Consider the following 18,023-nt stretch of genomic DNA (forward strand, 5'->3'; position numbering starts at 1 on the left):
CATAATATTTTACATACATATACACATACTAATGCTAAAACATGTATATGTTGACGTGTATCATAACTAAATTTGATGTTGTGATGTAACTTTGTCATAGTGACAGACATTTCTTAAAACAAAACCATAGGCCCAAAATAGAGCTATGAGCATCCATTGTTAATAAATGTGTGCCTGAACTCACCAATACATCTGTCAGAGGATCAAATCATTTGAAGAAAATTAAAAAAAGAAAATTTTGGAATAAATCCTGAACTATTTTGCGTGTTTTGATTAGTTTTATATATGTGTTGTATTTGTATAGATCCTATACTTGGACTTGGATTCTGGGAATTGGTATACTCAGGAACACAGACTTCATTCCAAGATTTAGGTCTGCCATTATTCACTACATACCAGTACAGAGTGACTGTTTACAACACTGTTGGGCAGTTGACATCTGACCCATCAGATGAAGTGACCACACTAGCTGGTCAACCAACAGCTTCTGGTACATTGTCTGCTACGACCATTGACCATACATCGGTATTTTTGGAGTGGACAACACCAAGTAAGTTTGGATTTTGTTTAATAAGTTTATTATAAACTTGTGCATACAGGTTACTGTGCATAGTATGGGATTCATATCAAATACACGTGGTCACAGTGATCACCATCCTCTAATAGGTCACATGTATATGGTGTTTAACATGTGTAACTTGTTTGGAGTGTACCATTCATAATCTAGGAGGCTCGGAAGTTTTTAAGTGTTAAATTTTGCTTTAAATTCTGTTTGATATTTTGTGATTCCAGAGAAGTCAGTTTCAAAAAAACGTTTTCTCTCTAGACCCCCTCTCTTCTATTCAAAATGTTTGAGCAGCTTGTTCATATTTTCATGCATATTTATTTATATGTATTAAAAATGACAATGAAGTCTGAGTTTTCAGTAAAAACACTTCTTGAAATAGGTCTATTTGAATACAAAATTCATAAAATTAAAAGGAACATATTTCACAGAGTGTCCAATTTTTATGCTAAGAAAACTAGGAACCTTACTGAGAACATTATGAAATTACAGCTTAGAAGGAACCCTGATTGTAAAAAGGATGTTTTCTGACATTACTTTATTTGTTTGCAGGTCTAACTGAATTACAAGGCAACGTTGTTGAATACATCATATCGTACAGTAAGACGCCCGGCGTTATTCTTTATGCCACCTATCCAGCTGGTGTGGAGAGTGCTACATTGGTTGGTCTTACTCCAAACACATTGTATGAATTCAAACAAATCATTGATAATGGTGCTTATAATATCACCAGTCCATCAGCGTTTGCTCGGACGTTATTTGGAGGTTTGTACAATAGTGTCTTTCAATTTGTTTCTGCATGTTGTAGGTAATTGTTATAAGATGACATTACTGTATTATTTTTGAGTTGAATTCCAAACTAGGAATGAGTACCAAAAAAAGAGCCTCACACACCAATGATGAGTCTGCCATGGATTCACATAGCATAGCCAAAGCATTGTCAGTTTTGTGTTGCTACCAGGATAGTATTTTAATATGACATAGTGTTACAACATGGCGGTCCCATGCAATGAATATGGTTGCTGTTGAAGAATACTCTCTATTTGTGAGTTCTTCTTGTGGTTATCAGTTAACAAATTTAGGAGAGGTATATCTGCTCATTAAGTTTTTCTGAATATTCAGAATCTTTGTAATTTGTGTGCTGTATGTGCCGTGTTTATCACTGTTTTTATTTTCTTGCAGCTCCAGAAGGGTTTTCTCCACCCAACGTGTATGCTATTAATAGTACAGCATTTCGTGTATCCTGGCAACCACCAGAGAGTCCCAATGGTGATATATTGAACTATACAGTTTATGTTGATGATGTGATAATTGATACTGTGGATAGTGTTATTACATCCTATGTAGTAACCAATTTACAACCGTATACAGTGTATGATGTTAAGGTACGTGTTGACATGTGTACATAGTAACACCAAGTGTGATCAAAATTAAAATGTTAAAAGATGATAAAAAGATGAGAATACTAAAACAACATCATGAAACGTTAAGAGCTTTCTATGCATTTTCACATTTATTCAGGTGGAAGTGTGTACTTCATTTGGATGTTATATGAGTGATGTAACCAAGGCAACCACACAGGAAGCATCACCTAATGGAGTAGACCCACCCAATCTACGTGTTCTAGGTTCAATCTCTATTGCTGTTGATTGGCTGCCACCATCACAGTCAAATGGTGTACTTCAAGGCTATGATATATATAGAAGAACTTTAGTTGCATGTAATACAGAGTAAGTATAGATCGATTTGTCGGTAAATCTGACATTTTGTATATTTCATATCCATTTTGAGAAGTATCTCGACCCATGTTGCATGAATTTCTCTCTATTAGTATTGACTTGAGCATTGTGTAACTAAAGGAGTTATATGTATACTCTTGGAACCTTATTTGTCTACGTAAATAACAGTGTCTCTATAATAAAAATGAGTTGTAATTAAATGATCCTTTATACATAACGTGAAAATTTCCTAAAACAAGCAAATTTGGTGAAGGAATTGTACTATTTTTCTTTATGTCTGGCAAAATTTGCATAAAAGCTTGGCTGATTACATCATATGAGATAATACACTTGAAGGTACAGTGCTTGTTTCAGAGGGAAACTTGATTTGAATTTTAAATATTGATTTGTTACACTTTTCTTCACAGACCCCAGACACCAGATATTTCAGACAGTAATAGTTGTTCTTATGTGCAGTGTCGAATTACAGAGAGTTTATGTGGCACCACATGTTATTCTGGTAATAAGGTAGGTTGTGTACTTGTTTACTCTCTCCATCGTTATGACAGTATTTACAGAATTACTTGTATACCATAACTATGATGTGAATCTGAATGTTTTCAAAATTGAAAAAAAATTGTCCACCAAAAAAAAACATTGGCCTGCATTTAATTACAGTAACTGTATTTTATTGGCTTTAAGCATACCATCTCCGACCGGAGATAAAACAAATTTATCTGCTTTGGAACAGTAATGCTAGATGCAACTAAGGCCAATGAGTGCAAATGGCTGTGTTAAACTTTTTTTTATTTCATTTTTGCAGGCATGTTGTAATTCTAACATTTACGAATACCGAAGTAACTATGAATGCTGTAATGATAACTACATTCCCATGAGGAATAGTGGATCTGATATTTGCTGTGGAGGACAGTTTCATAGCTTTCAAGCCGGATACCAGTGTTGTAATGGACAGTACCTAGCTGTACTTCCAGGACAGATATGTTGCATTGACACCAATGAGAATAGAGCTATAGTTGGTTATGGTGATGCATGCTGTGGAGGAATTCCATATACTAGTGATGGTCCTCAGATTTGCTGTAGAGGTTAGAATAATTTCATTTCCTGTATTGTTGTAATGGTCAATGTTATCACAGATACAGTGAATATTTAAAATATTTTTACCTGGCATTTTCTATGCAAATACTGTAATTAACCTTTGAACTCCACTATCAACTGATGTAATGTTGCCTTTTACTAAATAAACCCATGTATTTTTTTTTATTTTGATCAAGACATGCAGGGAATGGGAAAGCACATGTATTTGGCAAGGAATTAATATCAAATTACAGTAAAATGTTGAAAATGTGGTTTGTTTTTGAAATTATCAGACACTACAATAAACCTCTCATTGATTTCTAGGTATGTTCTATGATGGTTACAACTCACAGTGTTGTGGTGACTCTGTTGTGAGTGACACCATGGTTTGCTGTGAAGACACTGTTAGTGGATCGGCCTATGCACCGGATAACACCAAGCAATGCTGTGGTACTGGTTATGTGGAGCAATCCACTACACTTTGCTGTGAAGATGAAACTGGCAATAGTCAGGTAGGAACAAAGGCATATCATGTGGGTTATGAATATTGTCAGTATTTTGGAAATGATGAGTTAGCTAGCCAGGCTGGCCCAGGACCAGGATGTTGTGCTTGAGTTGTACCTTATAATTTTGCTTAGAGTTTCTTTTGTTCGTTATTGTATGTATCAATAGTTTCAATTACTACAACTATTGTTTAAGTTAGAAATTTGTCAAATTAGATAAAGGGGGTTTGACTTGGTGTCAGCCAGTCTACCCAAAAGGGTTCATGACACCTCCTGGGGTTCCAGGTAACACAGGTAGATAATTTAGTTTGGCCTATTTTTTCATGCTGAGGTACAGAAACTCCTCGAGAGAAACATGCAGGTGTCTGGGGAGTCAGATGCGTAGTGTAATTAATTGGCAATAAACAAATGGACTGGCTGGAATTCAGTTTATTGCTTGACAAGTGATGCAAACTGTACGCGTACTCTGTCTTGTATATTGTATTGGAACACTTTGTTCTTATTCACAGGCTCATTCATACAGCAGTCTTACAGAGAAGCTTGCATCTAATGAGAAATGCTGTGGTCTGGAAAAGATCTCAGTAACTCAACAGTGCTGTAACAATGCTGGATACAATCCATCAGAAGAAGTCTGTGCTGATAAGGGCACACTTGGTGCCCAGGAATGCGGTACAGGCGTGGTCTGTCCAATCATGTATGCAACGAGCTCGTACTGTGACATGTGTGACTTTGATCGTAATAATTACATCTGTGGCTCAGTCTCGGGGTATTATGAACAAGTCCTTCCAATTGATCCAGGCATTGGTGGGAATGATTTATGTGCGACCACAGCACAGTTGGTTTATTCTGCTGACATTAATACATTCACTTATATAGGTAAGAAAGTCAGAAAATAATAATTTATTGTGCATTTGTTGCTGGCCATTGTGGTCATTAGAACATAAATGTAGTACTGTAAAATCTGTATTAGAAACCGCGGCTTCTATTAAAATGGTACAATCCAATAGAGGGGGTGCGGCTTCTATTAGAGCATCTACACATATGAGAAATGATGATTTTTTGGTTCCCAATTGTTTAAAAAGAATGGGTGCGACTTCTATTAGGGATGCGGCTTCTAATACAGACTTTACGGTCGTAATACATTGACATACACATGTCAGCATTCTTGTATTTAAGGTTAATGGGTTTTATTGAAGACAGTATTAACAAATTCTAATGCATTTCTCTGCCAACCCAGATGATGGATTATCTGCATTTACCACCTATGAGTATGCCATCATGGCTACCAACACTATAGGAAGTGTAACAAGTGAATACAGTAGAGCCACAACCGAGGAGTCCACGCCAGATGGTGTACTGCCACCCCAATGGAGTGTTAGACCGGGACAGTTAGACACTATATACCTGTCATGGGTAGCACCTTCATCACCTAATGGTAAGTGAGCATATACTTGCCCTTTTGAACTAAAAGTATGTGCTTTTAGTTTTATATTTTTAGTTTTATGTATTATTGGATTCAAGCGTAGAATAATTCTTTGCTCAAAATGTTTTTATTCACCTACTGTGTTTGAGTGTAAGTGTTTTTTACTGTATTCTAGTTATGTATTGTCTACAAATTAGTCGAAATTAGTCTATTGTTGTAAACAATCAACAACATAAAAAACATTGGTGGATGGAAGATAGTCCACCACAGAGAAACATAATGCCCATGAAATCAACCATCCACAAAGCACCATCTGCAATATTGATTATAAACCACAGTTGTACTTTAAATATGACGCTATTCAAACATTGTCTATAATGATGTTCAGCCATATCTACAGCCATTACTGACTTTACCTTCTCTAAGTAGCATGTAGTTTTAACATGGGTAAATTACTGTCCATTACAAACTCAGGGAAGTGTCTAGAAGCGTTGATTTGTTGTTATCGAAAGTACCAATATTAAAACAAACACTCCTAGAAATGCTCTATGGATTATTCCAATGTTAGAAGAAAAATAGGGATATATTGGTTTTCGTCATCGTTTTATTTCGGTGTTCACTGTTTAATGTTTTGATGTACATATGTACTTGTACATTTACTTATTTCAGTTCTATAACAAACTGTGTGTAACATACTTATAAATTTATATCTCATAACCCTGATATATATTTTTAGGTCAAATTACAAGTTATATGTTGATACGAGATAATATTGAAGTGTATCGTGGTATGGATATGAGTTACACAGATACCAGTGCTATTCAGCCGTATGAAGACTACCAGTATGTGCTACGTGTGTGCACATATCAAGGGTGTACAGACAGTCAGCCAGTAAGTAATCGTAGTGAGAATCGTATCATAAATTGTGAAATGCTATTAATTTTAATATTCACACTGATGATTGAAATTCTCTGAAACTCTCTGTTTTGTTTTGTTTTGAAGGTCACCGCTGCTACACTTGAAGCCCCGCCAGCTGATGTTTTTGCCCCGGGGCTAAATGCTATCAGTTCAACTAGCATTGTTATAACTTGGCAGATACCGGGTCAACCTAATGGTGTCATTACACAATATCAAATATATCGTGAGGGATATACAGCACCGATTTATTTATCAGATACTAGTAGTTTTAGTTATACGTACACAGGTATGTGTTCTCTGTTCCTAATTTACTTTTACCTCAACTATTTTCTTGTTATCAATATTTTAACCTTTTGTGTTTTTTTGAAGATAAGTGTCAATACATGAAATATTTATAAGAGATATACAAATGTTACTGTGTTTAGCAAAAATATTGCTTCCATGCTTAGTTGTTAAGACTGCTGCTGAAACATTCTCCTTAAAGGGAAAAACAGGCAAAAATCTAAGTATACCACTGTCACTCTCTCTGTTTGATAAACTAATTAGACCAATTCTCATATATGGTAGTGATGTATGGGGAGATGAAATTTCACCAAAATCACCAATTGAAGATGTACATATAAATTATCTTCGTTTTCTTTTGGGTACATCCAAAAACATTACAACAATGGGTTTATACGGCGAACTTGGACGTTACCCATTAGAGACTTTTATCGAAAAAAACAAATGATAAAATATTTTAATCGTATAAAGAACTCGTCAAATCCATTACTAAAACTAGCTTTCCAAGAAAATAAAGAAATTAATAGTAAATGGTACACCAATATAGATTCCCTTTTAAATAACATCAACCAGTCTTACCTGATCGACAGCGATGAAACTCTAACAGCAAGGCAATTAGGACAAATCAACAAAAATATACAAACATCATTCATATCAACTTGGAAAAGTTAATTACATAATGACAATCGATCAAAACAAAATAAAAAAAAAAAATTAAGAACATACAGAGAATTAAAAAAAAAACAATTTTGCTTTCGAAACATACCTTGTTACCCTGAAAAACATTGAGATGTGCAAAAATTTAACTAAATTCCGCCTCAGTGACCATAACTTGAAAATTGAGACTGGCAGACACAAAGGAATACCCCTTGCTAATAGATTATGCAGCCTTTGTGATCAAAATGAAGTAGAAGATGAGTATCACCTCATGATGTCATGTAAAAGATATACCCCCGAAAGAAATGTCCTATTTGAAATGGTAAAAACCAAAATCCAAAACTTTAAAAATTTGCCACCAAAGACACAATTCATAACCTTGCTAAACAACAGTGGCCTAACACTCCCCGTAGCAAGGTACCTAAAGAAGTGTTTTGAAATAAGACAGCAACCCCGGTGACAACCTTCTTTCACTATTTGAGTTTTGCATTTTGTTTTCTATCTATCGTAGTATCATAATTTTATACTTGCTATTATCTGTAATGTATTAGCTTAGATTGTTTTTGTTTTTCTATTTACTGTTTTGTAACCTTTTATTCCTTCTTAAACTTTTGTAACCATTGCCAATATATAATATTGTGTATTTATTTCATCCTCTACATTTGTCTCGTAGGTCTTGACGCATATACTGAATACAGTTTCAGCGTTACTGCTTGTACTGTGATTGGTTGTACATCAAGTGATACAGCGTCGGTGACCACGCTACAAGCGCCACCTCAAGGTATGATCTGACAATGATAAAACAATATAACCCTATTTAACAACACTTTTAATAATGAAATGAATAAAGGGTACAGAGCTTGTGCAACCTGTTTGAACCCAAGATTATTGGGATTTATCTTTACAACATGTTGGGCAGAGATGGCCAGGGGTCAGCCAATATAAAACATTGACTAATCACAAATGCTATAATATATAAATTACTGGCATATAGTTGAGTTAATCTCACATTTGTATTAGTGTTCCAATAATGTGTAATCTTTCACTATATCTGTTGTACTAAATCTGTACTAACTTTAACCAATATTTTCAACTATACTGATTTTTGTTCCTTGTTGATTGTTTATTAGGCGTTGAACCACCAACACATGTTGTTGTTAGTGCCACAACACTGGAGATCTACTGGTATGAGCCGACAAAACCAAACGGTGAGATCATCAACTATCGTTTGTTTCGTGATGGCGTTGATATCTACAATGGTCTAAACCTGATGTATTCTGATGTTGGTCTCTCACCGAATACCAGATACTTGTATGCTATTGAAGCATCTACGATTGCTGGTACTACAAAGAGTGTGGATTATATTGTGACTACTCCCAGCAGTACACCTATGGGAATACCGATACCTAGAGTTACTGTAGACAGCTCTACACAGATTACTGCTCAATGGGATCCACCTGTTTACCCGTATGGTCAGATTATTCAATATGGAGTGATGATATGGAGTGGTAGACCTGATCAGTTCATAAAGTACGCCGGTTTAAACCTACAGGTTACTGTTGATGGTCTTTTGCCATATACTCAATATGATGTGCGTGTCCAGGTTTGCTTAGTAAGTGGTTGTGGAGTGGGAGCCACAGTTATTGTCCAGACACTGGAATCGCCACCATTGCAGCAACTACCTCCAACAGTAAAAGCTCTAGGTTCCGCTCTGATGGAGCTGACGTGGGACCCACCAGTTCACCCAAATGGTGATATTACTAAATATTATATATTAAGACGACTTTACGGTACAGGACAGGAACTTTTAATCAATATTGTGGATGGTGATGTATTGTCTTTCCTTGATGCGAGTCCAAACCTGGAAGCATTTACCATGTATGAATACAAGATTAGAGCAGAGAATTCACAAGGATCTGTTGACAGTGGTTGGGCCCAAGGGAAAACGCTAGAATCACCACCATCTGGAATGGGACCACCTAACCTACAGGCACTGAGTTCATTTTCAATTCTTGCAACTTGGAGTGAACCGCTATTCCCTAATGGTGTCATTGTTGCATATAGCATTGAATATCAGAGGATTATATATGATCCAACTTTGGAGTCTCCTATTATCAGAGTGGCTACTGTTGATGGTGAGACCTTAGAAGCGCCATTTTATGGTCTGGTCCCATTCACCAAATACAAAGTACGTATTGTAGCAATGAACTCGGCTGGTGAGGGTAGTGGAACATGGGCGGAGGTAACAACACTGGAAGGAGTGCCATCTGGCATTCAATCATTCATTGTGGAACAGATGACAGACGGTAGATCTGTATTATTGAAATGGAATGAACCGACATCTCCTAATGGTGATATCACTGAGTACAAGATATATGAAGTGGATACAGCTGGGCAGATGGTTTCTATTTACGTCGGACTGAATCAAGAGTATCTTTTCAGACGCTTAGAACCTTTCACAGATTACACACTGGTTTTAGAAGCATGTACTAATATGGGATGTTCCAGAGGGGAGCAACAGGTTATTACAACAGCTGAAGTTCCTCCTGCCAATCAACCTGCACCAACTCTTGGGTTCACAAATGCGACAGCAGTGGAGCTGCAGTGGAAACCACCAATTGATCCAAATGGTGCCATTATAAGGTATGATATTGTAAGGCGATCGGTAGCGATACAGTTAAGAAAGAAAAGAGCTATAGATGATCCTGTATACACAGATAGTCGGGTTGTGTATTCTGAATTTGACACAGAGTCGGAAGATTATAGCTATCTGGATTCAAATTTACAACCATACACACACTATGAGTACAAGATACGAGCAGTCAATTCAAAAGGATTTACCGACAGTGATTGGGTTGTTATGGAAACAGGCCAAGCACCTCCAAGCGGTGTTGATCCACCACGGGTTGAGTACGTTACCAATTATCCAACAAAACTGAAAGTGAGCTGGTCAGCGCCTGCACAGAGTAACGGAATTCTCCAACCATACTTAATACAAAGAAACACCAGTACACCATTTAGCTTTCCTACTGACGCTCCTAAGGAGTTCATTGACACTAATCTTCAAGCTTACACGGTATATATGTACACTGTTACAGCATGCAATTCTGGTGGTTGTACCACTAGCAATCCAACCATAGTGACAACATTGGAGTCTTCACCTGGTGTTGTTTCTCCACCGGAGCTTACACCGTACAGTTCTACGGCCATTCAGGTGAAGTGGACCAAACCACCAATCAGTTTTGGTGAAATTAGTCGCTATGAAATCGAAGTGGATGGAGAATTACGATACACCGGATTGTCACTTCAGACATTAATCATGGAATTGACACCGTATCAGGAGTACGAGTTTGTCTTGGTTGCATGTACAAGTGGTGGATGTTCAAGGAGTGAACCTGTCTTTGGACGACCGCTGGAAGCACCACCAGAGAATATGGAGGCACCGTTGTTATTGGTGATCAGTGCACGGGCGATTGAAATCACATGGAGTGAACCTTTGAATCCCAATGGTGAAATCAACTTGTATGAACTCAGACGTGACAGTCAGTTGATTTATCAAGGCCAAGGAATACGGTATCAGGACTTTGGAGAAAATGGGAGGGGGCTCACACCGGGACGGGAGTATGCATATGTCGTTACAGCTTTCAATAATGAAGGCAGTGCAGTCAGCCCACCAGCAAGGGCAAGCACTGATCAATCAAGTCCTGATGGTGTACAATTAGACAGTGTTGTAGCAGAGTCTTCGGAATCCATACGGGCATCATGGTCTCAGCCTTTGTTTCCAAATGGTGAAATTATTGAATATAACTTATATGTTGACCAAGAATTGGTGTTCTCAGCTCTAGAGTACAGTAAAGTTGTTTATGGTTTAGCGCCGTACACAGAATATGAATTCCGTCTTCAAGCTTGCACTGAATTAGGATGTGCATTTAGTGACAGAGAAATGGTGTACACACTCCAAGATGAACCTACGGACCAAGGATCACCGTTATTATCGCCACTTGACAATGGCGTTCACGTTAAATGGTATCTGCCACAACAACCGAATGGTGTTATTCTTGGCTATGAACTGAAGCGTAGACACTATGAGACATACACAGGACATACAAATGGTCTTGTCTCGGTTGTCAATACAACTGACCTGGAATATAATGATATGGATCCATCATTACAGCCAAGCTATGAGTATGAATATCAGGTCATCTCGTACAATAGCATTGGTAGAGCTCCAAGTTCATGGTCACGAATCAAGATGCCTGATGCACCTCCAGAGGTAACTGTCATTTTTACATTTTTTACATATCTATATTTTCACTTTTATTTGTGTTTTTATGTGCTGTGTTTTTCAAAATATGTACGTTAAGAAATTAAACAAATGAATATTGCATTTTGGAATGTCTTAATGTTAATGTTAATGTTATAAATTTGAATTATAGGAACATTTTATTTCAATAAGTTCATAAATATACCAGTACTATTAAACTATGATACTATGAATATATTTGCTGTAAAAATTATTAATCTAACATTGTGTGTTTTATTATAGGGCATGTTGCCGCCAATAATATCTGATATCCATGCTTATCAGTTGACATTGACAATACAAGAACCTCTGGAAAGCAACGGTATTATCATCGGTTACACAATTAAACAGAATGAAACTGAGGTAAATTATCAACAAATTTCCGATTAAACTTCAAATGTTGAATTTCAAGTGGAAACTATCAATATTGAAATGATCTAAACTTTTATTCTTTCTCAGACTCTTGTTGAAACCAGGCCACTGGTACATATCATCACTGGCTTGCAACCCAACACATACTATCAGTACAGCGTTGTGGCTTGTACTTCTGAAGGATGTGCTGAAAGTGATGCAGTTGTCATAGTGACAGAGCCTGGTATTCCAAGTAACCAATCTGCACCTGTTGTGAAAGATGTTGGCACATCATGGATGTACCTGACGTGGCAGTACCCGGCTCAAAGTAATGGACCAGTTACCAGGTAAGGCTTGTCAGATCTGTCAGGATTGACAAATTTGATGTAAATTTGTTGATAATTTACCTCAGTTTCATTCTGTTTAATTGTGTAACCGATGATAATACCGTTGCTTTCCAGAGGTTCTTGTACATCAATTATACATTATACAAGATAAATTTTGTTTTTTTTATGAAATCACATCATGCACGTTTGAATGAAATTGGTATGCATGGCCCATCAGACTCACCTGAATTTCAAATAAAAGGGAACAATTTAACTTTTGATGATATACTGTGTAAAATTGTGACTACTAGAACTAATTCCTTGCTTGAGCCTATGATTAGATGTAACACAGGACACCAGTAACCAACATCTTGAAATCGTCAGGATACAGATCATGTGAATCTCATGTTCATATTTTTTTTCCTTCAAATTTAGTTTTGAGCTTCTAGGTCGAGAGAGTTGTCCCACCGTGTCACAGCCTGTAGATGTGGTGTGTGTTGAAGGTGACTTTGAGGTGTACTACACTGATATAGACTTAGTGATGGAGTTCAATGCGACTAGTTTACAGCCATATACTGAGTATGATTGGAAAGTGATTGTATACAACGTGGCAGGTTTTGCTGAATCTTCCATCACTACCGGTCAGACTTATGCAAGATGTGAGTATATACATTATTGTCATCTTCAGAATTACGATGGGTTCTGGTGGAAAAGAGAATGTCAATGTACATGTATGAAGGGATAAGCCATCAATTGTAATTAATTAAAAACTAAATTTCTTGATTTTTTTGTGGGAAATAATTCCCATAGTGGTGTTAGGCAATAGAACATCACTGGATAAGAATATATACCACATTTCAGACCAAAATATTGTAAAGTACATTGTTGTCAATTTGCATTTAAAATTGGTGTTAATCAATTCTGCAATTATTTTATTCAAGTTTAGTGGCCACTGGTTATAATTATACACAATAAATATAAATGTACACTGAATGCAGAAACAACAAATTTCTTGCCTCATTACATAGTTAAGTTCAATAAAAATGGACCGGTTTAAGATCCAGAAAGTGGTTGTTTATTTGTGAGAATTATGATTATCATAATAAACAGATCTGAAATCATATTCAGAAGATGCAGATATAATGCAAAACACTGATGATTTCACTTCAGTGTCTCCACAATAACAACAACAACAGTGTCCTTTGACCTACTTTCTACATATCGTTTTCCAGTGCCTGATTACGTGCGACAACCGAGTATAGTGTCTAATAGTAGCATAATCATTGTGGATTGGAGCCAGTCTTTTAGACTGAATGGTAAATTGGTGGAGTATACTTTAACTGAAAATGCTGCCAAAGTGTACAGTGGTCATGCTACTAAAGTGGATAGACCCAACAGTCAATCAGGTAAGAGCAGGCTAAGCTTGTACATAAAATATGGTTAAAAAAGAAATAATTTTGCAGTACAGAGACTAAAATACGTATGGTACACTGTGACACAAGTGATGAACAATTGATTAGACTGTGAAGTAAAAAAAAAACACTCATGTTTTGTTATTCTTGTTTAAATAACGTGATCAATAGAAGGCGACATGCTTGCATCTTATTAGGAATTATCTGACAGATGATCGCATACTGGTATCTACAGTATTGGTACAGTGCTAGGTATCAAATGAAAAACTATTTGTACGTGCAACTAGTTTGTTACTGCCCTCAGCCAGATATGAATCACCTATAGTACTGTGGGTTCTTGATTTTTCAATGATTATGCATTTTCTAAATCCCAACATAAAGTTTGGATATGCTTTAAAAGATTTGAGTTTGTTTAACATGGTTAGTCATATAATCACTGTATTTTTTTTCAGCATATGAATTTGTTGTGTCAGTGAGAACCACACATGGAGAGGCGTCGTCTCCACTTATACTGTATGAACCATCAACATTTGGTAAGTATACTGTGTAATGGATGTACATAGTGTAATGTGTTGTTGATAACTTGTCGATGTCATCGGCATTTAACACCCATTGCTACATCAAATACTGGGATATGAAACATGTTAGCAGCGTTATTGAAGATTTACAAGTTTCTAGGTTTTCTGATAAAGCCCTATAAAACTCATTGCAATATGGACAATCCACCATTCTGATCTCTGGTTCCAACTGAGCAGTATGTCTGAAGAATGATATGCAGTCTATCTGTCCTTGATAAGTCACTTTTTTTTGCTTGGACTTAGCAAGAGGTCACTGTGATTATCCAGTAAATATTAATTCATTTACAGTATTCTGATTTAAATTTTGTATTTATTCATTGCTTTGTGTATTAAAGGTGGTGGTAGTGGCGGTGATGGCGGCACATATGAAGCACAGTCAGATGTTCTATGGTACCAGTCTGTCTGGTTTATTGCACTTATTGTGCTCTTGGTGTTATTGTTATTATTTGTTATCATTGCCGTCTTCTTGCATAAAAGTGGTCCAAAGCAACCGTATGAACGACAGAGACCACCTCTACCTCCAAGACAGAAAAGAGGAAACTATTTATTTAATGCATGTGGATATGCACCCAGTGAAAGTGTTATGGTATGTATAGCTTGGTTGCTATAGTAATAAGAATGTTAGCATGTGTTGCCATAGTAATACATGCCTACCTTTCCCGGCTTAAAATACTTATCCTTGTATTGAATAACTATTCAATTTCCAATGCACTCAGCAGCCCGGCACATGTGTAATTTGGCTTTCATTTCCCATTTTCTTTCCACTGTACTCTAGGATCCAATACCACAGGCACCCAGTCATGTCACGAGTCATCCAAGTGTTACACACATCAGCCACAAATCAGCTGGTCCTAATAATGTGTACATACCGACAGTACTCACAATGCCCGTACATGGCAGTACAATGCATTTAATTGACGATAAAGCGTCTTTAAAATACAAAGAAGAAGAAGATGGCATTTGGGATCATCATATACCGTTAACAGAGAACGGCATTGCTAGTTTAGCGGTGAGTTTGTTTTATCTGTTAATAGTCAGCAAGCTATCAGTTTGTATTCCCATCCCATGTGATTATGTACTTCCTCAAGAGTTGACAATTTTGTTTAAAAATATCTTTTAAACTAAACATTTCTCTTTACCTTGACATCAACAAATGTTTTCACTGTGGAGATAAAACTAACTACACATCATGATGATGTCACTAACCACACTTTCTGATGATGTCACTAACCACACTTTCTGATGATGTCACTAACTACACATCATGATGACATGATAAACTTTATGTCACTTTATAGAGTGGAGTAGAACAAGATTTATTTAACAACTCTTTCTCATTTTTTTTTAAATTTTCTTTGCAGTATGAAATGGATGATGACGATGACACAATGACCCATGAAAGTCGTCCTTACAGCATTACAAAAGAACAGACTATGTTTACAGATACTCATCTCTAGTGCTTCTCAAAACAAAACAAAAATATCACCTTGAAAATTTTTACTTTTTTGTATGTCTTGATTATTTCATAATACCGTAGATCATCTTTTGAGGGGTTCCTCTGTATTTCCCGCCTGATTAAATGGGAATTTGAGTACCAAGAAATGCCTGCCAAGTTCAGATGCTTTGTGAAAGTCTCACATTGAATCAGTAATTAAATGTTACATCAGAAAATCATGTCACTGACACCTGTATTTATCCAAAGTAATTTGTAATAATAATGAAATATGGAATCCAGATTGATTTAATCTTTTTTTGTAATTCTGTGAAAATTGCATTATTTGGAAACTTTCATTTGCATCAATTCAAAACTAACTTTTTATTGTAACAAAATGTAAACTAAAATGCAATTTTTATACAGTATGTAAATGACTTTCTATATTTGGTATGCATATTGACTGATATGTAAATAGATTTCCATATTTGGCATATCTATTGATTGGAAAGAGGTATTTTCTATGCAGTATTTTACAAATTGTATATTTATCTCAGTCTATATTATAAGATTTTTATACTTCCAGGATGAGTGGAATTATTAATGTATGTGTGGGTGGATTTCAGTGTACCTACTTGATAGGTTTGTTTGTATATTACGAGCATTGAGATATTCTAACCATGTTTGTCATTTTGGTCTCCATTTTAACAAAAGATTATTTATTATAATAACATTTTTAGGGTACTATTTGTATATTTTTGCAGCTTTGTATACTCCTTTCTCCAAGGGAATTTTTATCAACGAATTGTTAATTCTTCCACTGTTTTGGAATTTTATTTGTTCTTTTCCTTTTAAAGATATACTTTTAGAAGTATGTGTGTGTGATGTGCAATGTGGGTTCAATAACCTGTACAACAAACAGAATGGTGTTAGTGCCAAAAAGAGAACGTTTTGTATGCATTCCTTGGTATAATATTATAAAATGTGTTATTTTGTTACACCTTCTGATTATGCAAACAATACAATAATTATTAGAAATGTGATTTAAAAACCCATCCCCGTGTATGAAACCTTACCATTGTATTTACCGGTAGTCATTGTGAGACTACCATGATTTCAGTAGGCTTTGTGCATGACGCATAAAGGTCAAAGGTCAGGGTCACACATCCTGGTTCTTCCAGGGGTATAAGTTATCAATGAGAAATTTCACATGGTGGCAATGAATAAGATACATTATTGGATATTTTTGTAGGGGTCATGCATGAGCAGAATGTGTTTGTTAATCCACTAATAATACCGTACACATAAAGTTTGGCGATAAGCTTAGGGGAAGTAAGATTATTAGATTATTATCATGGCGTACACATTAGAGATAATATTAGAGATCTACTTGTAATAGAGGAAATACAGTACATTGACACCATACCAGTCATCAACACCACACCCTTTCATATTTTGATACAGCTACCAACGCTTTCTCCTACTTACTTTGTTGTCATGACAACCTTGCTTTTGTGTTCATTACAATCAGGTGAAGTCAATGCTTTTTTCAGAATCGACCACTTCCGTGTTTTGTTATTTTAAATTTTGTTTGCATGCTATGGTGTGTTGTGTATGTTTCCATCGCAACAGATTTTTTATTTGCAGTTTTCTGATTTTCATGTGATGTAAGATTTTATTGATTGTTATTTATCCAAGATGATTTTTTTGTTTGTTCATAAAAATGAATAAAATTGCAATAAATTTTACAGTATAATCAGCGTCCGGGTGTAACAAATAGTTTATGACATCACAAAAATTACTTCTACTCTTTTTAATTAATTTGTTTTAATTAGACAAAGTTACTTAATTTTTGCATGGACGGGCAAACAATTTGGCAATACACAAGCATATTGGGCAAGTGTTTTCTTAACCGATACTCACTCACATTCACAATATTGATGTGGTGTCAGTGATTTTGCTGGAACTTCAAACTTCTGTATTCTCTTGCCGCAAAAAGATGTGTCAGCTTTCTTGAAATTGATAACTGACCATTGTAAAACAAGTAAAAAAAATTCTTACGAACTTTGTCGTTGAATGGATTGATGAAACTGGTGAAGACAGGCACAGCTAAAGGGTTCTCTAATACCTAAATCAATGGCACAGTAATGAAAGTGTTAACTAAACTGACCAGCAGCTGCCAAAATTCCATCCTGTCGGGAAAAGTGAGGAACTGAAAATACTACATGTATTACCCATAATCCCTCGGTATGCCATGCATCTGGTTGGTGATACCATTTAAGACCCACTTCAAACTGGCACATCAGAATCAAGATAAAATATCACGTTAATGTATACTTGGTAACACATCTCAGACATCAAAATATAAACAATAATGATGTATGACCCAGTTTCCCAGGTGTCGGCCCAAAGGCCACACCTACAAAGGCACACTCAGAGTTACACGCCCCGTGGGCAATA

General features: G+C 36.1%; 1 protein-coding gene across 1 annotated transcript in view; it reads left to right on the forward strand.

Moving 5' to 3' along the window:
- The window catches only part of LOC100375904 (usherin), a 49,358-nt gene extending 32,039 nt beyond the window's left edge, over positions 1-17,319 (forward strand). The window contains exons 43-63 of the mRNA XM_085504456.1: positions 305-550; positions 1,118-1,330; positions 1,748-1,950; positions 2,087-2,295; positions 2,712-2,811; positions 3,107-3,386; positions 3,703-3,890; positions 4,391-4,757; positions 5,119-5,316; positions 6,041-6,195; positions 6,307-6,508; positions 7,835-7,942; positions 8,292-11,434; positions 11,708-11,827; positions 11,924-12,162; positions 12,577-12,800; positions 13,374-13,547; positions 14,006-14,086; positions 14,467-14,717; positions 14,907-15,140; positions 15,493-17,319. Of these exons, the coding sequence (XP_085360582.1) occupies positions 305-550; positions 1,118-1,330; positions 1,748-1,950; positions 2,087-2,295; positions 2,712-2,811; positions 3,107-3,386; positions 3,703-3,890; positions 4,391-4,757; positions 5,119-5,316; positions 6,041-6,195; positions 6,307-6,508; positions 7,835-7,942; positions 8,292-11,434; positions 11,708-11,827; positions 11,924-12,162; positions 12,577-12,800; positions 13,374-13,547; positions 14,006-14,086; positions 14,467-14,717; positions 14,907-15,140; positions 15,493-15,588 (7,031 nt within the window). The 3' untranslated portion in view covers positions 15,589-17,319. The remainder of the gene's footprint in view (positions 1-304; positions 551-1,117; positions 1,331-1,747; positions 1,951-2,086; positions 2,296-2,711; positions 2,812-3,106; positions 3,387-3,702; positions 3,891-4,390; positions 4,758-5,118; positions 5,317-6,040; positions 6,196-6,306; positions 6,509-7,834; positions 7,943-8,291; positions 11,435-11,707; positions 11,828-11,923; positions 12,163-12,576; positions 12,801-13,373; positions 13,548-14,005; positions 14,087-14,466; positions 14,718-14,906; positions 15,141-15,492) is intronic.
- Positions 17,320-18,023: the final 704 nt, after the last annotated feature.

The sequence above is a fragment of the Saccoglossus kowalevskii genome, chromosome 2 (genome assembly GCF_978046115.1).
Source record: "Saccoglossus kowalevskii chromosome 2, keSacKowa6.1, whole genome shotgun sequence".
Classification (NCBI taxonomy): domain Eukaryota; kingdom Metazoa; phylum Hemichordata; class Enteropneusta; family Harrimaniidae; genus Saccoglossus; species Saccoglossus kowalevskii.